A 25,745-nucleotide genomic window follows, 5' to 3' on the forward strand; every position below is an offset into this window, starting at 1 on the left:
CAGAGAGCGATGCATGGCTTACGTTTGCACATGACCCTGAAGTTGATTGTTAGGGTATTTCCATATGCTTTTGGTAAATGTGAAATTTACGAACAATTTTTCTTTCATCATCAGATACACTTGGGATATGCACAAAAACATGCGCACGTTTCACAAATCCCACATTGGCTATATGAGGGAAATTTTCTTAAGGAAAAAAGTAAGAGGAATATAAGAAAGGTTTTGTAAATGAGGCCCATTGACTTTTCCAGAGGAACACGTATTAAATGGTCAGGGGCTGGCTGACAATATGGCCAGGCAAGAAAAAAAATATTCCGAACATTGCACCCAATCAATGAGACAAAATTGGTATTCTTATTTATTTCACATTTGTTTGCAAATGTGCAACTGAAATAGGAGTATATGAGACAAAAGCTGCAAGCTGTTCTTATGATGTGAAAAAAATACAAAAACAAAGCTGAAAAAAAAAGTATATGTGATAGAATGTCACTTCAACAGTTTACAGTTTGTCTTGACTGTTCAACAGATCCACGAGGAAAGGGGGCGGAGCCAATCATATGAAATACTCCTTCTGGGATTCGCCCAGGATGTTCGGCAGGTTGGGGTCGTTGTTGAAAGCGGAACGAGGGCTGTCGTCGGCCTTCACCCCCTTCCTGCTCCTACTCTGAAGGGACTCCTTCAGCCGATACAAAAACCGCACCGTTATCGCCAGCGCGCAGATGAAGACGAATATCGTAACCGCGATGACACCTGCAAAACAAAAATGGCGGAGTTGGAGTGACGGTTGGCAGCACTAAAGCAAAGCCAAAGCCTTGCTCCCACTTATTTCAAAAGGAGTTACTGAATTTGAGCTCACTGTTTTAGATCTACTAAGTTTTCAGCACTCAGCTTAAAGATCAAAGAGAATTATGTAACCTGAGACTGATAGAAGGGAGTGCGTCATCTTCTTATAAAATATACAAGAATACACACTTAATTACGCACTTAATTTTCACTGTTTGAACGCACGCAATTTACAGCCCGCTTCTCTAAGGCCTCTTCCACCGCCGTTCTCTTCTGCTGCTCCGTTAATGTTATCCTATTAATTTATTATGCAGTGAAATTTAATTATATGCTATGACTGCGGCATTGTGTCTGTTATTCATGAGCTGCTGTGCTCGGCATGCTTAATTATGAAGAGAGGAAAATGTTAAAGGGAATTGGACTGGAGTGCCAAAACAAAGCGCAAGTCTGGATTTAATGTCAAGACAATTTCAGAGTTCAGAGCGAAAGAAATGCTTTGGAAAAAAAAAAAAATAGATTGATTGTCAGAAAGGGCAAATTTAAAATGCAAAGTGCAGACCAGAGGGTATGCTTTTCGATGTAAATATGTATGTTGATTGTTGTGAACATACACACTAAAATTCCCTGGGTGGCACCGTGGTCAGTCCAGGTCACGTTTGACCCTCAATGGCCCTCAAGATTCTATTTCCTATTCCGAAGGTTCTTTTGATGGCTACAACGGTGAACACCCTGAAACGCATCTCCTCTATAAAAGGGTCACCAGTGGTTAAACGTGCCAATAGGAGAAGTAAGCTGGTTGCCTATAAAATCCCAAGACACTTAATTCTCATTCCACGGCAGTCCAGACAGGACAGGTTCTTTTGTTAATCAATTTGTTAATCCACTATTTTCTTTTTGTCCTCCAATCTGTAAAGCCTAATCGAGTTTCGAAAGAACATTCCATCGCTGCAACGCCAACCGTTAAAATAGGGAGACAATGAACAATGTTGTCCAAGGTGTGTGCCACCAGTCTCCACTCTGCTCTTCACTTCCCAGTCTAGCAGCTGAGCTGCACACTCATGCGCTAACTGTGAAGCTAATGTAGGCAGGCTACAGATGCCCAATCAGCAAAGGGGTATCTCTCATGCATCATCACAACGAATGGTGCAAATCTAATGCAGATCGCAAGGTTGTTTTGCTTTTTGTTTTTTTGTTTTTTTTTACTTATGAACAATATTAAGCAAAAATTGGAAATTAGAAACTCGGTTTTATGTTTAAAATCCAAAGTGAGAAAATTATTTTCTGAGAACACCTCGACCTTTCCATAGCCAATTCAGTCGTGCACTTTCAGGGCTTAGCAGGAAAATAGGAAAGCAGCTAACCAGAACCACAGAATTCTTATTGAAATTCTAACTCTGGGAGCAAGGGAGGTTTTTCATTTTGTTTTGTAGCATATGAGGTATATCAACCTCAAAAAAAAAACATAATAACAACATTTGGAGTGGTGAAAGATCACACAATTAGATCTAAATAGAGAACAATTACATTTAAATAGAGCTCAATCTAGTACCACCCACGGTTAATTTGGGAGCTGCCTAAGGTGATGTGATTTGAGGCACTGCGGGGGGTCATAGGCAATCAGGCTCCCTTCAAGTTTCTGTAAAGTTTTTCTTTTTTTGTTCTGAAGAAAGGAAGGCGTGTCTTCATAAGCTAAAATAGGAAAGCTGTAATTATCAACATAGAGTCAGAAAACATGAGAGATCATGTGGCATACTCAAGATGATTTACGAAATCACACATAAAAACTGGGTTCCATCATGATAACTGAACTAAGCAAGAAAGTGCACCTAGCAAAATACTGCAAGAGAAATGCTTTTCTTTAGACAAACCTGGTGTTCCTTCAAACATTTCAAGGAAATATGCCAATGGCAAATTGCATGAGAATTACAGGAGTACTGCACTACAGTCTGAACTCTCCCATTAAAACTTTATGAGCAGAAAATCACAATTTGATGCATGCAACAACAACACGCATGCAGCAACACACACTTGTATGTATAAAGCAGTATTTGCATTACCTCCTATAAGAGCAGATTCACTCCTTATTGCATCAACTATTGGTTCACCGATATCTTTTGTACCAGAGTGATCTAAAGGAGAAACAGAGGTTAAAAATTGTGAACACTCTTCAACTTTAATCAAGAAAGGTGATTCGTCTTTATATATGTTTTGTTTCAGCATGCAATATACCACAACTTGCGATTTAGTATATATTTTTTTCCATTTCATTTAAGTTTGAAAGCCCAAAGAATGTTATGTGAAATGTGATATGAATGTAAAATTATCAGTTCTTTTTGTTTGTTTCAGGAATTACTACACAGAAAATTCTTAAATGTGAACTGACAATGGACCTTTAACTGATTTTTTCTAAACTGACATTAACTTAAAGCTGAATTTAAAGAAATTAAGAGTAATGCAAAGACAGTCAAAGACCAACAAAAATGCACGTTCCCCTCATAGAATTCTCTCTGAACTATTCTATCTTCTTGTGAAGTAGGGGAGCAATAAAATGAGCAACTGCACTCATGCAATGTACACTAAAGTTTGACACATTCTTGCAAAAAAAAAATAAAGGAGTCTTTCTCCAGTCAAAGAAATCACACGTTGCATCAACACCGCAAAACACTTCAAAGTTCACCTTTTCAATTTTGCAGACATCAGCAAAGACAGATAAAACTGTGACAGGTCGTGGGTATTTTCCAGAAAAGAAATCAATTCGTGAAGTACTTTTGGAGGAGGCTTTCTTCATGGGCTTGCAAGTCAATATTTTCCACAACAAATGCTAGGCACTATGATAGAAGGTTTAAATGCAAATAAAGAGAGGTGAATATCTCACTGACAGAAACTGCTGTCCTGGAGCTAATGTTAAGTGTTCGTTTTACAGTTCAAAATGTGAAATTACTGTGTCACTCTTGAAACTTGTGTGATCCTAAAATGCAAGTATTTCTTTTTTAATAAAAACCTTTAACTGTGAAATACAAGCCTACCAAACCATCTCCAGCAGAGCAATTATTTAAGGTTAATATGATAGCTTTTCCCTCCAAAAAATATCAAGGACGACACAACCTGTCAGCCATGTTTACACCTATAGCTAAGTCACAAAGGATGACACTTGGGAGTGTGTTCACTCCAATTTTGTCCTTAATTTTCATTCACAATTAAATGAAGCATTGTGTTTTTTTCAATACAACTTGGGCAAGTTCATGCTTGGCAAGATGTGTTAGTGCAGAAAGCAAAAAAATGGCTTTAAATCTGAGTTAAAGTAACTGACTAAATCTAACTGAATACAAACTATCATCTCTCCTTTCAAGTCTTAATGATGCTCTTAATGATGGGTCCATTTCTGCTCAAACGGTCCATTTCTGTTTCCATTTCTGATATATATATATCCTCAGTCTCATTTTGTATATTCGACCGGCTGGTCTTCAGACCCGTACCTGAGAGAGACCTGATGGTGTTGCCGTCGAAGGGCCTGGAGGAGAGGCAGCGGGACTCCTTCAGCGTCCCCGTGACGACGACGCGGCTGGAGGGGGGGCGCCGGAGGGCGGCCTTCAGGGGGGCGACGCCGTTGAACTGGACCGCCGAAATGCACCCGCTGAACCCCAGAGGACCGAGCCGGGACAGCACCGGGTCCAGCTCACCGGCGTCTGGGAAAAAAACACACACAATCCAGGACATCGACAGGAGGAAGAGCAGGAAATCACCATGACTGGAGAAAATAAATAAATAAAGGGGGGGATGGTGGTGTACTCTGTTTATTCCCATCACTCTCTTTCTGCGTTCTTAAGCTATTGAGCTGGGATGTTAAAACATATTTTCCAATAGGATGGGCACGCTCGCACACGCACACACAGACATACACACACACGCACACACACAAGAAAAAGAAGAAGAAGAAAAAAAAAACAGGAGCACTTCCAAAGTTCACAAAGTTTTTGTTCTGCCAAACGTCACAACACTGAGAGGAACGTCACAACTGAGAGGAACGCCTAGAAACATACTGTGAAAGATTAAAAGAAAACACTTATCCAGGGGAAACAAAATTAGACCCTTAAACTCAAATTTTAAAAGTATCACTTCCCTAAAAGCACTGCTTAATATATACTTGAGGTGGGGAAAAAAAACAACCTGAATATATTTCGTCCAATTTAGTATGTACAGTAAGCCCAGTCAGTTTCTTATGTTGATCATTGATAGGCCCTGAGGGGACTAACACCAAAGTTTGAGAAGGTGGCACTTCTGAAGAAATCTAACAGTGTCACTGGCGCTAACACACGTGGTTCCTTATGAAACTAAAAAGAACACCTAAAAAACTATACTGAAGGCACATAGAAAAAGAAACATACTCTTGCTCTTGTTTTTACACGGACTTGGTCTAGTTTACATTTCAAAAAACATATTATACATAGCGAACGTATAATTTTCTGAAAATTGAATACAATATTTTTTGAGGAAATTCAATTTCAAGAATTTTAATTCAATACAATTTATTTGCTTTTACACAGCCAGAATCCTTGCTCACCCAAAATCTTTCCAAGAACAATAGACTTGATGGAATTGAGTTCTACGTCAGACATTACTGTGAATTCTTCAGCTGGGAACTGGTCAATCTGAGAGAGAAAGAGAGAGAGCAAGAGACAGAGAGAGAGAGAGAGAGAGAGAGAAAGGAGAGAGAGAGGGAGAGGGAGAAGAATTTTGAATAAGCCACTTGCTTTTTCTATTTTATGGAAATCAGTTCCGACTGATCAAGGCAAGCACCACTACAGAAACTGGAACAAAGTAGCAACAAACAGTACTGTCTGTAATCAATAACAGGCAATAGAAAGGAGAGCAACAGGCAACGTTTTTTATTTTTAATATCCCCTGTGAAGACATTGTATCAGCGCGCCGCAGGGGTGTGATGTATTACCTGAACAGTGAGCGTTTCCGACTCCCGCCCAAAATGCACCGCGTGGAGCAGCCCGTCTGCCATGTTTCTCTGGCTCGTCTGAAACACCTCTGCGTCTCGGTCCTCTTGCAGCTTGTATATGACATTCAAGTGACCTTCAGAAAGAAACTCCTCCGTCATTTCATTAAAACATTAACTTGGGATTATTGTAAATCTATAACATATTAGTAAAATAATCAAAACGAAAGATATTTCCCACAAAAGAACACACGAAATAAGGTTAATTTAATATTAAACCAGTCCTTTGATACACTTTCGAGGAAGATGAATACTTAATTTGTTTTTAATATCATTAATGCACAGACAGAATGTATATGAAATCTAAAATACACAAACTACCAGAAATGTAATTCTCATCACCAATGACGAATACTGGGCAGCATTCATAGAAAATGCAGTCGTGTGTGTCATGCCAGTCTAATACCCCATTGTGATTCCCTGCACCTGCCCACCTCAGGAACTAATTTGACAGTTTATCTCACTGACCGCCTAGAAAACACATTAGAGAGCTTCCAACTCCTGGTTCGGCGGTTGCATCTAAACACAATGCATGCAACATTCAAATCAAATTTCTTGTCACAGAGTGACTTTGGTAAGATTTTCCCACAGTCAGGGTGGAAATCATTAACACCCCAAGACCACACTTATAATATTATGCCATTATAGACAACCACCCCCCCATGGTCACATCTAATCCCCCCAAAGAGGAGAAGGCCATGCATTTTAACTCTCTTAACATGTTATTTAGAGTGCTCATTTCTTTCATTTAAAATTAGACTGGCAAAAATAACATTTTAATCGAATCCCCATTAATTTTTCACCATCAAAGGAATCCGCTGTCATCCATTTGCAGTGGTACAGTATATATAGAACTGGAAATGCTGTGATCCCAGGAGTGAGCTCACCGTATCGGTTGAGGAGCGCGGCGATGTACTCTCGGTGGGAGGAGCTGACGTACAGCAGCGGCGCCGGCGACTGAGTCGTGCGGAAGCTGAAACTGACGCTCTCCCCTCGAAGGCTCGTCGTCGAGGACGACTGCGCGCTCCCGTTTCCGTACAGCTCCTTTAAGTAATACGTCACGGACGTCCCGGATTCAAAATAACCGGAGACCTCTGGGATGGGGATTTGAGGGAATTGGGGGGGGGGGGGGAAAACAAAATGGAAGAATGGTAATTGTTGATTTTGTATTGCTCTAAATAAAACTGCTTTAAATGCTTCCAATGTTGCAGTCACTGTTTTGTCAGCATATCTGCAATCAGTTTCACCAACGTGCTTCTACATTACTCCAAGCATGCTATCCCTGCTTTCCAATTCAGGGAGGAAATGAATTAATGTGCGATTAATAAATGCACTTTAATGTAAGCGAGCTGGATATTGACGCATACCCTACGGAGCCCTCGCAAATGACCTGTTCATTGACCCCCCCCCCCCCCCCCACCAAATAGGAAAACCCAAAATAAGACTTATTGACTCAAGGGCACCACTGACCAGCTGGCTGGAAACTACTCAGAATAATAATAGAGCCGCAAGCGGACAACGCGTGACCTTTTTTAATGCAAAAAAAAAAGTCAATCGATAGCCTACATTCCAAGGTTATGCGTTAGTCGATGAATACGCGTAATAATGAACGCGTTAGCGCGCGGTACCTGTCGTGCAGAACGGGCCCGCGAACGCGGACGCGCCACAGTCGCACGAGAACCCGGCGTCCTTCTCCACGCACGCGCCCCCGTTCCGACACAGCCCGCCGTACGTGCTGCAGTGCCCGGGGCAGCCGGGCCGCACGCCGGGCGTGATCTTGGCCCGCTCCTCCAGATCCAGGGTCACCCCGTTCAGCTGCAGAGACCGAATGCACCCCAGGAAGCCCTTCTGTCTGGAAGCGGTGCCTCCTGCAAAGGACAAGATGGAGGTGTTATTGGTTGCACCGCATCAGCGGGGCCAGCCCTACAAACGCAAATGTCTGTGAGTGACTGACTGACTGACTGAGTGATGAAGTTACCCTTGTCCGAGTATGAGTTACTGGTCACGGATCACGTGTGTTAGGTCCAGCCATATACTAGGTTTCAACCTGGTCTTGTTTTTCTCAACATTTTATTTCCGTGGAGGGCACTAACACTATGGATATTTTGTTTTAGAGAAATTTTTACCTTCCCAAGAAAGCAAGTTAATGTGAAATCCATTTAGCATTTAGTTAATAAATCACGATAACCCATAGGAGTGAAAATGTTCGAAAAGTGACAATCCCTGGTGCCTGGGCAGCTATAACTGTAAACTACAGCATAAGGAAATAGGAGTGTAGCAGAGAAATGAACATCAATCAAACAAAAAAACAGAGAAATACAGGATGGCGCACACAATAAACCAATAAAATCGGCCATTGTTTAAACAGGTTGCAGGAATACATCATGAACAGACACAGACTTGCATGTTGAAAGTGAAAAGTAAATGGACATGCGATAAGAAACATGTTATTTATATATTTCAAGAGGTGCATCTATGATCTTGAACTTTGGCCTAATTACCTGAAAATCAATAAGGTTCTGGGAAACAAGAAGGATAACATTGGTGCCAAGGTCCATCAAAATCCATGAAGAATTGACCAAGTTAGAGCCAGGAAACCAATAAACTATTGGAAGCTTCTGGGACTATGACCTTTAAACTTGTAACCCTGACATTGAAATCCATATTTATATCTATGTCATACCATATCATGTATCATGGTTCCTGTAAAGCCAAACACAACTGTCACAATAGGACCCTGTGACCTCTGTGGAATAATTTTTCACCCAGTTTGACCCAGTAGCATTTGTTATCCCATCTCATTTTCGTAACGTCCTCCATCACTTCCAGAAAGCAGAGTGCGGACTCGCACTCCAAAACACCAGCCTCTGTCTGCTTCTTTCCACTCACCGATCCGCCCAGTTATTGTGTCAGAGAAAAATCTGCACGCAGATCGCAGGTCCCCCTCTGACCAGAGTGGTTGCTCTTGTTCACCGAGACAGAGACAACCCCCAAGCAACCTCTACCCTCCCTCCCTGGGCGAAATTACAGCCCTGTGGGGTACTGGCTGCTGTCAGTGCTGGTGCATTCAGGATCTGAGACCGAACAAAAGGGTTTACCACACACTGATATCCAGTGTATTGGCGGGATCAGATTCCACACACACTGCTAGCAGTGCTCGAACATGTAAGCTGCGTTTGAGATGGTACCAGTGAAGGTCCACGCAGGCGTGAATTAATGGCAGCACAGCTCACAGCAATGCCTCTCAGCAGAGCATTAAAAATGAATGTGAATTGAACTGTGTGACAGGGGAATTTATTCAGACCTGGCTTTGTGACACAAACGTGTACTTACATTTCCACCGGTTAGCGTCACATTCGCTCGCGGTAGTTCCGTAAAATTTAAAGCCTGTTGGCGTTCTCGCTCGATGACTCCTGACGCTCTGTTGAACATTCAAGTGCTCTGAGTCGCCTGCGTTCTTCCCATTGTCAGTTGCCCAGCGTCACACTAATTCAAGCTGAGTGGTCTGTTTGTTTTCATAACACCCCCCTCCCCCCCCCCCCCATGCATATTTTTACCTGATCTTCCAAAGGGGCTGCTGTAATTGGCTTCATTCACAACAGAGCCTCTTGAGTTCTGGCCGTGGAGTGCATTGAGCTCCAATTTAAATGGCAGTCATTGTTCGGGCAGTGAATACCATTTAGGGATGATTTGAAAACATTACTTGCTGTGCTGTCCACACAAAATTAAATACTTTCGTCTTCGTCTATTGTTGTCGAATGAATTTATATCAAATGCATGCATTGTAAGACAATGTTTACTTATGACATTTTTTTTTTTAATCCAATGATGAAATGATGAAACGAACCCATGACCGTCAGGTGACAAGACCAGCTCCGCACCCATTATACTGCACTGCCGCTTCTACTAAAGAGTGTCTGTCTAACACAGGGGGAAATAATGTCCCTACCTACAAATAATTGGCTGTTGAGCTGCAGGTGAATGTGCCCGTCTATGGGCGCCTTCTGCGTCCTGGCGGGTAACCGGTCCACCTGCAGCGATGCCTCTTTCAGGTTCCTCTCAGCTTTCACGCGGTGCCACTGGTCGTCGTTCAGCGGGGACGGGGTCACCACTCTCATCTCGAAAGGGCCGTTTCCCACGTCGTACGAGAACAGGACATCGCTCGGCGCTGTAGAAACGGAAAACATTTCAAAGCGTCTCGGAGGCGGACATTTTGAAATTTTCAGTTGAGCCGGTTTTATGGAAGGTGAAGAAGGTGGAAAAAGACAGACAAAATGCCTGAATACCGTACGACTCTTTCTGGAGGTCTACACAAAGTTCTCCACATCATCCAATTTGTGAAAGTCTTTGTGTGACACCATTTGTCACTGTCATTTCACTTTGTGAAAAAACACAATGTATGAAACAACAAATATTAGTACATTAACTAAGTTAGATGGACTGTTTTAACATTAGAAAGCAGTGATGGCTCAAATCAAGGGAGGGACACATGTTGTAGTGTTGAGGTCTGATTCCTAGTGATGTTTATCTACTGAAACCACAGCAACATTAAAGTTCTCATACAAAAAATGTGAGTTTAATAGCATTCAAGCTGTTAAAATATATCAGGAATATACAGCAGATGCTAGAACACTGACAATGACATACTGTGGCTACAGAAAACTGCTAATTGATCCTAGAAAACCATGCTTGCCCACTGATGAATAATATTCTTTCAAAAATCTAATTTTCATTTGCCAAAAAAAATGCTTCTCTGACAAATCCTCTTCCAAAAATCTAATTAGTTCAAGCATCTCCTATCTTCCCGCTTGACAGAGTTAAAAAAAATAAATAAATAATTACAGTTCAAAAAATTAGTAGCGTCTTAATGCCTAGCAAGTCTCCTATGCCTGGAATGCACTGTATTTAAATTCTGATACATGTTCTTACTGTCTAAACATCAAAGCGACCTCACACCATGCGATTGCAGAAAAGAATAATGAACTTGTAGCCTCTTCTCAAAACAGCAGGCATACTCAAAATAATGAACAGAGAAGCCTGGCACAGGTTAAGCAAATTAAAATATGACTGCAAATATTATGAATTAATAATAATGAGTATGAGTATAACACAATGCAGAGAGGCTCACAGAATTCTCACCCCCAACTCTCTTCTCACCGTTCTTGCTATTTCCCATATGTTTGACAGTAAGCCTCTGTGCTCCAGCACTTCGCAAACGAGCTATGCCAATTACCGTTAAAAAAAACATTAGTGTCCTTCACACAGTTCACTCTTCTTCACCGTCCCCAGCTTTAGTCTAAGGCTTTTCTGCCACACCACAGGTCGGCAGAATTTCATGCTCCACTGGAAAAAAAAGTACGCTTCTCCAGCTTCTAGCATAGTCCGTGGTCTCATAAGTCTTTTGAACAAAAGAAAACTCAATAAAAGTTTTTTTTTTTAAGTTCGTCAAACAGGAACAGGCAGCCCTTTGCTCATTTTCCAAATCGGATAGCTTGAGAGTGCCTGGCCCAGTCCAAAATCGCATTACCTTAAAGTAATATAGCAACTCAGGTGTCATAAAGGAAGTACATCTGCCACTGCCCGAGGGGGGGAGGGGAGATCAACTGAACCGAAAAACACGGTGGTGTGCGGGGCAGTGAAAGTATTCAGGCATCAGACAAATCACAAAATTAACAAATGAAGCTGCCTATTTGACCAGCAATTCTTTCCCATAAGTAATGTAAAATCTCCCCAAGCTGACACATGACATTTAATGCATTTAAATGCACTTATTAATAGTAAAATTGCAAAAACGAAATGACATTATAAAATGCGATCAGAATTGTTTTTCATTCTTAGTTCCTGCAATAATTGGCTAAGTGCACCTATTAAAGCACACCAAACGCTTTGACATTTAAGTTTAGCCATTTCATTTTTATAAATATCTACTCATATATTTTTCAAAGAAACTTGAATAAAAATGAAAGATTAATCTCCCATTTCAAGTTTAATGACTTGATTCATAAACTTTATAAACTTTTCAACATTAGATGAAGAAATACGAAATATATGAAAAGTCCTCACAATGCTTAATAGGTTTCCTGCGTACCAGTTAAGCCCATAAGTGTTCCAAATAAGCCTACCTCATGAATTATTTACAGATTTTTATTTCTCATTTATTTAGCATAATTTAAAAAAAATTAAAGATCAAATACAGGGTCTATGGAATGTCTATACCGCTAGAATCTTTTGGATATTTTGTTGTGTCAGTGCCATATCTTTTCCCCCACTTGTCTACACCACACGCCACATAAAATCACATGGAAAATCACATTAAATGATTACGTAAATACAACATAAGAACATATAATGATGAGAACAGTCTGCATTACTGATTCCCAACTTTACAGCCAACCGATCCCCCCCCCCCCACCCCCCAATCTTTTAGGAGCAGTAATCCTATGACAGCTTTTTTTCCTCAGTCTTACAGTGGCTTCCATGCTAGTGCCTCTCTATCTCTTTTTCTACCTTCCCTTCCCTTTGCTTTTCACTTTTTGATTTTGACCTCTGTCTCTCTCTTCAGGGCCACAAACCTCTCAGCTGTTTCACATTCTCGCTGTTTTCAGAGTTTCCCTTCCCACAATCCTCTCCTCCACTTCTTGCCTCATTAAAAACACTTCTCACCTGAGGATGTATCCCTTTCAACATTTTAAACCGGCTTGCATTACAATGTGTCTCGAAAAACTCTCAGCATGCCCCAGGCTCCCAAAACAGTCTATTCTGTCTCTTTCTATGTTTTCAGAGCCCGTGCCTCTCCACATCCTCTGCTCTGAAATTGGATTCGTAACCTTTCAATTACCCAGAATCCCCACTCTCGGCCTGATCAGCACTGAAATCTCTCTTCAGTCTTTAGCAGATAGTTTGATATCATGTTAATTGTAATCATCGAATGTTAATGATGTAATGAGAAGGTGAGCGTAAGCAATTAACTGAAAAGCTTTCAGCGTTGGTCATCACTTTAAAATGAATATGGGAAGCTTGAGAAAAGTGGGTTTATATACTGTAATCTCTGGAAAATAAAAGTCTTCACAAGCCTGCTGAAACTAGTCACTTTTTTTTCAATGTGCCAAAAAAACAACAGCTACCTCAGGATACTTGCCAGGCACGTAGAAACTGTAAATAGCCAGGGGGTACTGACAATGAGGTCTGGGGGGGAGGGATGGGGGGGAGGCTACCTCTTGGTTTCTGAGGAATTTTTACAGAACAGCTTGTAAAAAGTGAATTTGGGGGTGGGATGTGTATGTGTGTGTGTGTGTGTGTGTGTGTGATTGCTTCCTACACCATTGATGCTGGGCATTGGTCTTAAAACCCATGTCCATGATTGGTACATATTTATATAAATTAATCTTATGTTCCTCCCTTGCGAACAGTAGTTGAGACCAGAGAAGCCCTTACAATACAGTAAATTAGGTTGGGAAAAAAAACGAATCACAAAAAAAGATGTTATTTTACACTGTTCGGGACAGCAGTTCATCTAGGGCTCTTTTCTCACCTGCAATTCACTCGTTCGATATCGTTCGGTTAGAGTGACAGAGCCGCCTCATCAGCTGTTTATCACAGAGCCCTGCCCCACTAATCCACATCAATCCCCGCTAATTACTCACAGACAATGACTGACCGCGAAGTTCCCACACTGTCAAGCGCGGCCTCCAGTGGGCAGAACAACATCAGACGTGCGCCAGACGTTTTTGTGCGCCGTTGGGCGAAAACGTTTTTCTCCGTTTTTTTTTTTAAAAAAGTGACATTATATTCCCTGTACAAAAATTGTCTCAGACCTCCCCAAAATGTCAATGCAGTGCTTAGGCCTTGTGTTAATAATAAACTAATTCAGAACCTTGGTCTGTCACGCTGCTTGGAAGCGTACTTTGACAATGCTTGAATACCTTTTTGACTACTCCCACATTTTTATCAACTCTTAGATAAGCGCTGGCCAAAAAGCGAACACACAATGCGATCGTTATTGCATGTCAAATGAACTGCATTTGGCATCAAGCTTTTGAGAGCTTCATTTGTATTCTTTCAACTTGCGTTATCAAGGACAAATACCGTTACACTGATGAAATCAAGGACCTGTCCCTCACCTTGGATGGTACCACAGTGTCACCACAGTTGTTTTTCTGCTAATAATCTCAGAGTGCTGCTGGACAGCAATCATGGCAGGCTGTCGCACGTGCAGATTTTTCCCGGTACAACCTTTGGAGACTACCTACTCAACCCAGCACACAGTCCAGGCGCTGGCCGTCGCCCATCTGGACTCCCAGAACTCCCTCCTCTCTGAACCTCCCCGTCTCTGCCCAGCTCATCCAGAATGCTGGTGCATGTCCACGGCCTCCCCAGACTCAGCTACGTCTCGCCCCTTCTCATCTCCGTACCCTGACTGTACCACCAGACCTCTCCGCTCTGCTACATTTGGGCTAGCCTGCTCTCCAAAACTAATAGTGAAGCAGTAATGCATTGATAAATACAATTGGCCGATTCCAAAATGGAGAGCATTTTTGCAATGACCTTTCAGACAACAGTGCACACATGCATACCCTTACGTACACACACACACACACACGTATACGCACACACACTTAATGTATACTCACAGCTCAGCTCAATCCGAATAAAATCCTTAATTCCAAGATTTTCCAAAAAAACACCGGACGAGGCGGTGGTTTTGAACAAAAATGATATATCAGCGCTCAGCTCGCCGTGGAACGTAGGAAAATGCAGATAGGATGTCTCTTTGTTGAAAAAAGCTGAATTCCAAAAGTTCTCTGATCAGTAAAACACAAAAATAAGTAAATAAGACATTGTATTTACATCTGATTGACCTTGTACTTTATCACCATGTCTACTGCTTATTGATAATGAAGGATGATGATAATGAAGGGTAATTATAATGAAGGCTGCTATAGCAATTACATTACATTACATTACATTACATTACAGGCATTTAGCAGACGCTCTTATCCAGAGCGACTTACACAACTTTTACATAGCATTGGTGAGGCTTGCACTGGTTGTACAATCTACTACAGGGAAGCAGGTCACGAGTTCAAAAATCAAACTGACTAAATATTTTTTTTTAAATAATGACTAACCATACATCCCATCTATCCATTTCAAAGGAATTACATTTGAATATAAAATTGGCGAATTATTCATAGATTAATATTCATCAGCCAATAAAAAAAGTAAGAAATGTATGACTCACTGTCGCCATGGCACTGTAGATGCCCTACTTTGAAGGCCGCCTCCGACCCCGCCCGGTTCAAACCGCCAAAAGCGATTTTGGTGATGGGCAAATGGTCTCTAAACGACAGAAGGCCTGAATCGTTCGTCCTGAATTAAAAAGAAGGAAACTGTTCTGAAGATATGTCACCAGTGCATGCATTATTTTACAGTCTTTATGTTCTACTCATTCCGTTACAGTTCTGCCATTTCCAAACAATCATAATAACACTGAAAGCCAAAGAAAAACTTCAACTTCACTTCCAGTTAATTCTAACCATGCCAGCCGAGGATGATGTGTGGAGTTTCTAATGCGAACCGAAATACTTTGAATGCACATTTACACTGATGTTAGATACTGTATATAAAAGAAATGCACATTTTTAATGATAAAATGCCGCCAAAAAGTTTAATAAGGACATTACAAAATGTTTTCCAACAAGGCCGCATGTTTATACCGAGAACTTTAGGGATTTCTGGGAACTTCCCTTGGGGGGGTGAAGGGGCAGGGGAGTAAACCTACCATTGCTTTTCGTCGGTGTCACAGGTACAGTGCCGGTCCGGTCGAACGCAGTCCTCCGGCTGGCCGCAGGAGCACCAGCGGGGGCCGGCTGCCCCTCCAGTCCGGGACCTCTGCGCTCCGTCCCCCGCTCCCACCCTCCAGCTGAACTGGGCTCCATCTCAAAAACACACACAAAGCCTTACAGCGCCTCAACGCTAGCCGGGACAGGGCCGCATCGCGAATGCAAGAGCACCAGCAATTCCATCATCAAAATCAATATTTCATATTGCAGCTTCAATGCGTCAGTCAGCCACTCCAAGTTCCAAGTAGAGGACAGTCTATTTATTCTCCTGCTTTTTTAAGGAAACTTTTTTGCAGATCAAATGGTGACTTTTAAAGAGACAGTCACATAGTTCTACTTAATTACAATAAAATAAAATAAAATAAATCGCAAAACAATGTGCTTTGTCCACAACTACCAAATCAATTGATTGCAATAATTTTATTTACATATTCTTTTTCTATATTGACAAAAATAGCCCAAAAACAAACAATCAAAAGTTACCAAGTATAAAATATGCAGAACAAAATGACTGGGTGAATTATAATGATCATTCTCAAAGCATGTGTATGTTACGAATGATTTATGATTGATGTGGCTTATTTAGGCTCCTGCACACCAAAAAACAACTGGCAACAACTAAATAAATCTGGCTCTAGAAAAAAAAGGTGACTTACCAGGTGAGTTTAAGAGCCCCGGCTGTTTGCAGTAATAGGTGAACTCCTGCCTGCAGTGTTCTGCTTGATTGATTATGGCTGCAAGCTGTTCAGTGTTGACAGCGTAACTGAAGTAGGCAGAATGGTGATTTGTCCCTTTGTAGGATTTTAATTTGATAAGTTCGGTGTTATTGTGCTGCACGACTGTCCATGCTTTATCTAGAGGAAAGCACAGAAAGATCAAGTCAATTTAAAACAAATTGCAATTGTCCACATGAGGAAATCTTTTTCTTTTTTTTCATTTTTAGAGAAAAACACACGCACACACACATCCACAAATAAATGATGCAAGATCAAGACAGAGGAAGAATGAAACGTTAAAAATGTCAAACAAAAAATTCTGCACCTCGTGATTATAGCTCGGAGAAGAAAGTTCATTCACCACACAGAAATAAAAAACAAGACCCAGTGCAGGTTGAAACGTCTTTTTTTTGGGGTGGTGAATGAGTCTTTTTTGGGAGCAGTGTAGCAGTGCTCATGTTGCTCATGTCATGCAGACTTTATTCCTCATTCCAGAACACACAGAGAGATTTTTAATACGTTACAAGTAGAGGATTACCTAGGCACCCCAAAGGGAGTGATCTAATCCTGTTGTAAGGCTCTAAGCTATGTATATAGCTATATGAACTTTGCTCTTTGCGTAACTCTCGAATTTCCGACAGACTGTATAAGTAGTCCACTCTGCAGCATTTAATGGTATTGCCCACCAAAAAAGAATATTCTTTTAAACTGAAACATGCTGACCGTGCCTTTATTTATGAAGATTCATATTCAGTTGCAACAGTAGTTTCAGATACCCATACAGCAAAAGATTAATAAAAATACAATACTGTTCTTGCCATTGATTTTTTTTCAAATTTGCCAAACACACACTTACTATGTTCAGGGTAAATTGCAAATTCAATGCGCATACATTTTACAAGCACACGAGTTTCAGTCCCTGTAAACGTATTCAATTTCATTTAAACATACATGTTATATAAAGTTGCCATTAACAAAAAAAACCCAATCAGTGTACAAGTTAAACCAGTGGTCTCCAGCCCTGGTCCTGGAGAGCTACAGGGTCTGCTGGTTTTCATAGTGACTCTGCACTTCATGAATCAATTAGAGACGTTGATTACACAGTAAACTCAACTCACCTGGTGTCTTGGGTCTCAACCGGGTGCTGATTTTAAGGTGAAAACAAAAAACCAGCAGACCCTGTAGCTCTCCAGGACCAGGGTTGGAGGCCACTGAGTTAAACATACGCGTGTGGCTTGCATGATGTAGTTATCGATGAGTCATACTTAAGCAGTAAGGCTCGAGAGGCCGTGCACAGCATACCTGTCATGTTGCAGAAGACCAGCTGTGGGCCGAGCGGTCCGCTTCCATCCACGTCGACGTGATAAAACCCGGACGTGTTTCCTCTGTGCTTGTACGCCTCGCACGACTGTTCGTAAACGGCTACAGAGAACGAGGGGGAGGTTTATGAGAACCCGGGGATCAGGCAGCAACCATATTTCAGTATCAAAGGCCATGCTTATAAATCACACCAAACAAACCACGCAATGATGCAAATTCAATTTAGGAAAAAAGCACTCTTTATGAGCCATTTCAGTATCATAGCACCTGATAGACATTAACGTGACAAAAAAAGGAGATCGAAATGGGTAATATCCAAATGCCAGGGGAATCATACAGGCTTCCTATTTGCGAACATAACTGAGAGCATTTGCTCTGTCTGAAATGGCACTGCACCATCTGTCTTTTATTACAAAGTGATGGAATGGCATTACGGTTAATCTAAAGGTGAGAGGTTACCAGTCTCCCGTGTGAATGCCAGGGCAACTTAGGATCTTGGCACTTTCACACACACATCAGCATTCAACAAGCGCAGGACCTTTTAAGTAAGCTCAATCAGTCAATGATCATTAACGCCCTCTTATCTCGGTTAATGCGAAGGAATCTGTTTCATCAGCGCACAACGAACGTTTTAAACCATCGCTAAATACGTGAGCCGTTACATTTGACAGACAAGAGCTCATTTCCCTGCGAAACCACTTCACGGTTTTTTTAATGACCGTGACTCAAGCATATTGAAATTGCCGCCTGGGATAATTATCACATATTCTTCAGGGCCATTGATTTCATCCGCTGAAGGGCTGTCAAAATGGCCGGGGCATCAGCCGGGAGGAACTAAAGAATTAAAAAACGAACGGGAGGATCAAACGAGAACCCCGCTCTGGCGTCCCGGTTTTCAGACGCCTGTGAGGATTCTGGGAGATACGTACAGCTGTGACACGTTGCCCCAGTGTAGCCGCTGTCCGAGCAGTTGCAGTAGAACATGTTCCAGGACTGCGAGCACGTTCCTTGATGCTCGCAGTAATTAGGCGAGCATCTGTAAAAAATAATTTAAAAAATAAATAAAATTTAAGTGACAGTAGGTATGAACCAAAATGGTATGTAAATGTGAATTCAATCACATTTACTGTAGCAACTCTTAAATGTCTGAAATCTCAAATTTTTGTCTTTTTTTGCATGTTGGGATGTTAAAAAATTATATGTCTATACTTCTAAACAACAAAAGAACTTTCAATCTTATTATATTTTTTCTGCAAAGTAGTTAGTGAACAGCCAATTAATTAATTAATTAAATAGTACAAACAATGTTGAAAACAAAGAGCACAGTAACTATTCAAAATGCATAGCTGGCTCCACCAGACTTCCATCTTAGAAGTTAGGCCTGCCATGTTTGCTGTTTATATTTCAATTAATATACTGTGTCACACCACATTTGTGCAAATTTATACAAGAAAATGTGACTCCATATCTACTACTGACCTATCAATGATGCCACATGTGTCCATCTGCAAGTCACTGAAGTTTCCGATGACAGTTTGGGGCACTTTGGTCAAATCTACAAGATGGCCGTCAATGCTGATGAGTCTCATGCACCCTTGAAAAATGGCGTAGGGGTTTCTGCATTCCGTCTTATATGTTTGCTCGGGGCAACCTGTAAACAAAATGACAAGCTGTTGTCGAGAGAAAAAACACACGTCTCCTCGGATACCGAATCACTGAATGGTGTGTGAGACAGTCACCAAATTTTAGGCATGCCCTGCAGGCGTAGTAGTCTGTGTCTGGTTGTGGGAGGCACATTGTTGACTACTGATGCAACCGTTAATTACAAATACAGAGATGTGAAGGGAAAAAGTTCATAAAGCAAATCCATTACGTCCATAATCCTTTTTTCTTTTTTTTCCCAAAACATCACAGAAAGTGTGTGGGGGGAAATTTATTTAGCACAATGCTGTAAAATTAAATGAAACATTTGTACATGACCTTACTGTTTGAGGTCTCCAAATGAGGGTGGAGGGAATCAATTTATAATGGGGGCATCTTCAAAGGATTACATTCGGTATACCTTTGAGATTTAGAGAAAAGTTCTCTGCAGTGCGACACAATTTCGTACCTTATTATTTTCTATGACAGCTTCCACGTTCTTGCACAGTATGTAGCCTTTTTAAAAACGCATTTAAAAGAAACAGGGGACAATCCTCCCTGTGTGATCACTCTGTGACTGTGAAAACATTGCCTTACCAGTTTAAAAACAAACTGGATAATAATAATACCTAACTATCAACAATCCACAGATGTCTTGATGAAAGTAATTTGGTTCTATAAAACAACACATTCACTTTTTAATCTGAACCTGAATGCCTCGCTGTTTTTCATCGCAAGGCGTCGTGTTAAACCTGTAAATGGTGAGACCGTGAGATCGCAGCATTTTTTTAAAAAAAAACATTAAAACATAGTTAAAATCGAGGAGAACGCTCACCGCCAAAAAAGTAGCTGTTTCCAGGGGAAACGCGGAAGGGGGAATTGGCGTGGGCAACCAGGGCTTTCTCTCTGTCAACGGTTACACGAACCAGCCCTCTCGCCACGGCCAAATCCACAGAATGCCACTGACCATCGTTTAAACTGGATGCTGTAGGCGGAGAATCAGCAGGCTATAAATATACAGAATTATGCCCTCGGCCTTTTTGGATGTGTCAGGCTAATTATACACAAAAACAGAACTCTAAAGAAATCTGTCGCACTTATGATAACTTACATGAGGAAAGGTCTGTGATAAACAAAGAGGAAATCAAAGTGGTGGACACAAAAAGAAACGTTACCGTGATAACGTAATGTCATTCAAGTGTAAATCGGGATGTTCTCATAAAGATTTCTCACAATTTTTTCATCATTTCAACACCACTGCACTATTTGCAATTATTTAAAAGAAGTTAAATGTATTTGGAAATAGCACAAAGGAAAAAGCAAAACAATGCAAAAAAAAAGTATGCTACTGTTACACTGTTTCACAATATATGGTCCCAAGGCATCTAAGGCTGTTCCCTGAATTGCTTTCTGTAATCAACTTCACACTTAAGCAATACGTCTGTATCGCTCAGTTAACATCTCTTGAACATCTTCCTTTTTCCAGCTTTTTTTCCCCCATAATTTCTCTAACGGCCAAACATGCAGCAGTAATGTTCCATCGTTGCTGTGCCGTCCAGTAATGCAGGGGGATAAAGACTAGCATGTGCGTCAGCTGAAACACATGCAGCCAGCTGCCGTCTGTTTCACCCCACTTCACCCAGTCAGGGCATCAAGGTACCGCCTTACCCGTGCTGCCGGCAGTGCCGCAGGTGCCTGATCGACGGTCGATAATACAGGGTACGCCCTGCCGAAATCCTGTGTGTGTGCGTGTGTGTGTGTGTGTGGTGTATGTGTGCGGTGTGTGTGTGTGTGTGAGAGAGAGAAAGAGAGAGAGAGAGAGAGTGTATATGTGTGTGTAAGAGAAAGCGTTTGTGTGTGTGTGTGTGAGAGAGAGAGACAGAGAGAGAGAGTATGTGCGTGGGTGTGTGTGTGAGAGAAAAAGAGTGTGTGCGCGCGCGTGTGTGTGTGTGTGTGTATGCGTGTGTGTAACTGACGATCCAAATGAGAGCCAGGGATGGTGTTTAGGTCATTTCTGTCCTTTGAATACTTGCGGTGTGCATCTAATCATAAAACCATTACAGGCGCCTTTCAGATTAACATTTTAGCATGAAAGAGAGGATGCACAATGGCATTTTCACTAGCTCTTACTATGAGCTCTTCGCGCCGCGAAGATTCGACAAAAAAAACCAGCACGACATTTGAGAATATAAGGCACAGGAACACAGTGTCCTATTAAACGGCTTACCAGCTGTGAGTTCCGCCAGGACTCTCCCCGACTTGCCCATCCGTAACCTGACTTTACCCTCGCCGATGTGAAGCCAGAACGTTCCGGAATCCTGCCGCAGTTCCGTGGTCATTAGCAGTCCTTCTCTGTTCCAGGTTCTGAACTGCAGGCTGACGGACAGGCCGTCTTTCTCCTCCTCCTCCTCCTCCTCCTCTGCCCCCGCCGCCGCCGTCGCTGATAACTGGAGGTAGCTCTCGGTGCCCATGAATGTCACCGGGGCATCGGGCCGCTCGGAACAAGCAAAGGTCACATTACCCTGAAAAAAAAAACAAAAAAAAAACACACGTGGCAATTATTGTGGCTTCACAAAGGGAATTAAGACTAAGATTTAATTTGCCCTGGGGATGGGGTGTAGGGGGTTTGGGGAGCGGTGTGTTGAATAGTAGAATCGTAAAAATGGAATGAGTAAAAATCTCAAGTGATTCGGGCCCACTTTAATTTCAATTCACAGGGATTTATAAGGTTGGGGGCTTATTTTAAATGTAATTCGGCTGAAATATAAAATGGCCGTTCGCGGTTTTATAGAGCCCGATAGTGGCGCCCTTTAAAGAACTCTCTAAAGGCCTGCGCCTGTTTGTCCTGCCAGACATCAATATCCTATTATCAGGGGAAACGTTATTATCCCCGCAACATATTCGGCGGTACTGCTTCGTAATGACGTCGGGCCGCTAATTCACCATGATATCTGTTTTAAGACGAGCTGAAGACTTGTCCCCCCGCGCGGCTCAGTCATTTATAGCACTCACCTTGAGCTCAGGTCTGGCACCGCAGTCAGAGGTTCGAGCATCATTACATAGCATGACATTACAGCGTTCATTAAGCAGAGGCTTTTACCCAGAGCAGCTTTCAATATTGGCGAAACATTAATACACTCACTTGTGTGATAAGAGCAACAGTGCCAGTTTCAGGCTAGTAGTATTCCCAGGCCAGTGAGCAAAGATAAAGCAATAATATACTTAAGAAATGATTTTTAAAAACAAAGCAATAATTTGGGTTAACTTTGATAACCAAGAGCAAACGTACAAACGCTAAATGCGTACAGACTACATCCATAAAAAGTCATAAGAAGAGAATTATAAAATCATAAAAAGACAAACTTAAAAACCATAAATATGCCATAACCTGAGTTATTATTACAAAAGGTGAGTCTGCTGCATGGTGGGAATGGAAGGGGGACCAGGATGCCACCTGATGAAGCGGTCTATGTCAGAAGATTGCCTGTGAATCCACACTGGGCAGCTCATTCCAGCACCGCGGGGTCAGTACAGACAGACATCGTGTCTGGGAAGAGAATGCACGGAGAGAGGAGAGGAGAGCCAGCCGCCTCGACAGCGCGGAACAGAAAAAAAATCTGGCAGGAGAGCAGGGTTTAAAGATTGACTGAAGGTACTGCGAACCTGTTCCATTCAGTGCCCCGTGGGCCACTAATGAAGGTTCTAAACTTTACGGGATTCGTAGCAGGCGGCCAATCAAAAGAGATGAGGAGAGGTCTGACCTGAGCACGCTTGGGAAGATTGTAGAAACGTCCTGCGGCTGTGCTGTATTAGGAGCAGGGGTTCAGGGGCACACACAGGGAACTCCAACAGACCCAGCATGAGGGTACAAGGGCCTGGATTACGAGCTGAGAAGAGTATCTGGTGACAAAGGGAAGTTGTCTTCGGATTTACTGCAATGACACAAGAGCGAGGAAGACAGCCGGTGATTTGGATTACCCTATGGCTTCTCGCATAAGACGAGTTCTGAGTGAGCTCTCCTGTAGCAGCTAGGCTAATCCTTTGAAGAGGAGGTACTTTGGAATGTTTTTCTAAATTGCAAGACAGTGCTCTAGAACTCTGCCGCTTTTAACTAGCGGCAGCGATTGTTACGCAAGCATTAGAATGTTCGGTTAGGAAACAGTCCAATCACGCATCGGGGATCTTGCGTACGCATTAAAGGGGGTAAAGGAGAGGCCTGGCAATGCCCAGGGACCTGGGGAGGGAGACAGTGCAGCAGCTCGGCCTCGGCCGGACTGAACTTAACGAGGACCGGACGAAAAGGGCCTGCCGTGCGGCCAGGGACTGTCCTTCAGGCGAAGCCGAGATGTGAAGGCAGGGCTGAGAATCAGAAGGGAGAGAAAGAGAGGGAAAGGGAGGGAGGGAAGCTCAGTACAGTCCGGGCACGATGACATAGCGAACGTACGGCGGGCGACGAGAAACCCGCGAGAGAGTGCAGGTGACAGAACAAAGAGCGGGAAGGCGTCTCCACGGACACCCGAGCAACGGCTCGGGCGCTAAGACGAGCCGCCGTCGACTCGGCGAAGAGCGGCGTCTGAGACGGCGTCTGCTGCAGAAAGGTCCGGAAGGATTAGAACCGAAAAGGGGGCGGGGGGTGGGGGCGAGACGCTCTCGCTGACTGAAGTGCTCCGGTAAGGAGGAGAAGGTTGGCCTCGGCGGAGTGAGGAGCCCTGAAGCCAGACTGGAAGGGGGGGCGAGGAGGTCACTCCGTGACAGGAAGTAAGAGATTCTTTAGCTTCTGTTATTTCATTAGCCATGAGCAGACTACCGTGCAAAAAAGTCCATATTTGGAAGGAAAGAAAATTGTTTGGGAAGGATGGATTGCCCACAGTGCATGAAACCAAACTTCTCTCTCAGGGCAGAGAGAACTTTATACAGTCAGTCTGTTTACAAAGTAACTTTAACATTTACAATGTTTAGACTGAAGGAAGGGTCAGACAGTGCCCTTCGAAAGCATGGTAACGGTAGAGTCAAATTTGAGATCACCAAAGATGAATATGTGACAAAAATATATGCTTTACCATTTTGCAGAAACAGCTGTTTTTTTGCTGAGTCCCCCCCCCCCCACCCCCATTTACAGGAGTGCAATATTAAGCTAGCGGGTGACTGACAGGTGTTAACTGTTGCTCATATGTTCCTTTTCGCACGGCTTGTTCACACATGTAAGAACAGCGAGCGTCTTGGTCTTGGTTTTAGCCTTTGTTTTCATCTGCAGAGATTGTGGCTGAAGTTAGAGACACGCGCCACCACGAAGACCAGGAAACTAACTACGGCCGAAAAGCAGCTAATCTGTGAGCTGAGAGCAACTGAATAATTCATAGAGATGGATAACGCGGAATCGCCAACAAATACACAGACGAGCCAGATCTAGAACGGAGTTGACAGACGCGACCAAAATAAGCCTTTTAGCAAAGAGATGAAAAGCAGTGGAGAAAAGGGAAGGAACAGCCCATGATCCAAAGCACACCCTTTCATCTGAGAAACATGGAGGAGGTGCGCTTATGAAAAAAATATGAAATATGAAATTTGCCTTTTCGCATGTGAAAATCACAATTTCACACGTTGCATTTAAGCATTTTCACACGGGAATTAAAATACTCACGTGTCAAAAGGAAACGTCACGCGTGAACCCCAATTTTCACGTGACAATAAAACACGTGACTTGCAATAGCATAGGTTATGTTTCCCCACTCTGGTCTTATAAGTGGGATTATTTTTATAGTTCACATAGCTAACTGAAGGGTGGATGACATGGTGATATATCTCCTTTATGGACAGGCATTAGCTGTCTAACAAACAAAGTTGGTAACAGAGGAACTAGCAAATCTGTGCATATTTCCTGAGGTACATTTGAATACATGTACTGGCGAAGTGAGGAACATAACCAATACAATTTGTAGAACATTCCAATTTGGATAATTTTATAGGACAATTTGCAAGAGGATACAGTTGTATGTTATCACATGAAAATAATTATTTTCATTTTTTCTTGTCAGCTTGGCCGGTCCAGGTTTTCTAATATGAATCGAAACAGTGGGTTCTCTCTTCACAACAATGTATTTTTCAATAAGTAATTTCATCCCATTACAGTGTGCTGCAAGCAATTTCCTGTTTACAAAGCAGGAAAGTGGCGAGGAAGAGACAAGAGAGAGGAGGAGGAGTACAAGAAGATGAGCCGCTAAGTTTCGAACAAAGTTAGTCATTTGCGAAGCGAAATGCCTTTTCTGCTACACTGCATTATGCATGTCTTTGGTCCTCCAGGGGTAGTAGTGAGCATGCTTTGGTCTTCTGAATATCCTCTCCTTCCTAATCTGCTAGAATTTAGGAAGCACCTGCCAGCAGTGGTGTGTGTGTGTGTGCAGTGTGTGTGTGTGGGCATGTGTGTGAGTGTGTGTGTGT

General features: G+C 42.4%; 1 protein-coding gene across 2 annotated transcripts in view; it reads right to left on the reverse strand.

Annotated features, from left to right (window-relative positions):
- Positions 1 to 345: 345 nt before the first annotated feature.
- Positions 346 to 25,745, reverse strand: part of LOC135233531 (contactin-associated protein-like 4) — a 56,628-nt gene continuing 31,228 nt past the window's right edge. The window contains exons 8-24 of one of the 2 annotated variants that reach the window (XM_064297161.1): positions 21,535 to 21,829; positions 20,143 to 20,292; positions 19,146 to 19,317; positions 18,596 to 18,702; positions 17,649 to 17,768; positions 16,287 to 16,484; positions 15,570 to 15,726; positions 15,030 to 15,157; positions 14,419 to 14,589; positions 9,738 to 9,956; positions 7,417 to 7,656; positions 6,676 to 6,882; positions 5,732 to 5,865; positions 5,345 to 5,432; positions 4,260 to 4,469; positions 2,841 to 2,912; positions 346 to 750 (exon numbers count right to left, since the gene is read on the reverse strand). In XM_064297161.1, the coding sequence (XP_064153231.1) occupies positions 554 to 750; positions 2,841 to 2,912; positions 4,260 to 4,469; positions 5,345 to 5,432; positions 5,732 to 5,865; positions 6,676 to 6,882; positions 7,417 to 7,656; positions 9,738 to 9,956; positions 14,419 to 14,589; positions 15,030 to 15,157; positions 15,570 to 15,726; positions 16,287 to 16,484; positions 17,649 to 17,768; positions 18,596 to 18,702; positions 19,146 to 19,317; positions 20,143 to 20,292; positions 21,535 to 21,829 (2,865 nt within the window). In that variant the 3' untranslated portion in view covers positions 346 to 553. The remainder of the gene's footprint in view (positions 751 to 2,840; positions 2,913 to 4,259; positions 4,470 to 5,344; positions 5,433 to 5,731; positions 5,866 to 6,675; positions 6,883 to 7,416; positions 7,657 to 9,737; positions 9,957 to 14,418; positions 14,590 to 15,029; positions 15,158 to 15,569; positions 15,727 to 16,286; positions 16,485 to 17,648; positions 17,769 to 18,595; positions 18,703 to 19,145; positions 19,318 to 20,142; positions 20,293 to 21,534; positions 21,830 to 25,745) is intronic. The other variant, XM_064297162.1, reaches the window with a different exon arrangement.

This window comes from Anguilla rostrata, chromosome 10 (assembly GCF_018555375.3).
Source record: "Anguilla rostrata isolate EN2019 chromosome 10, ASM1855537v3, whole genome shotgun sequence".
Taxonomy (NCBI): domain Eukaryota; kingdom Metazoa; phylum Chordata; class Actinopteri; order Anguilliformes; family Anguillidae; genus Anguilla; species Anguilla rostrata.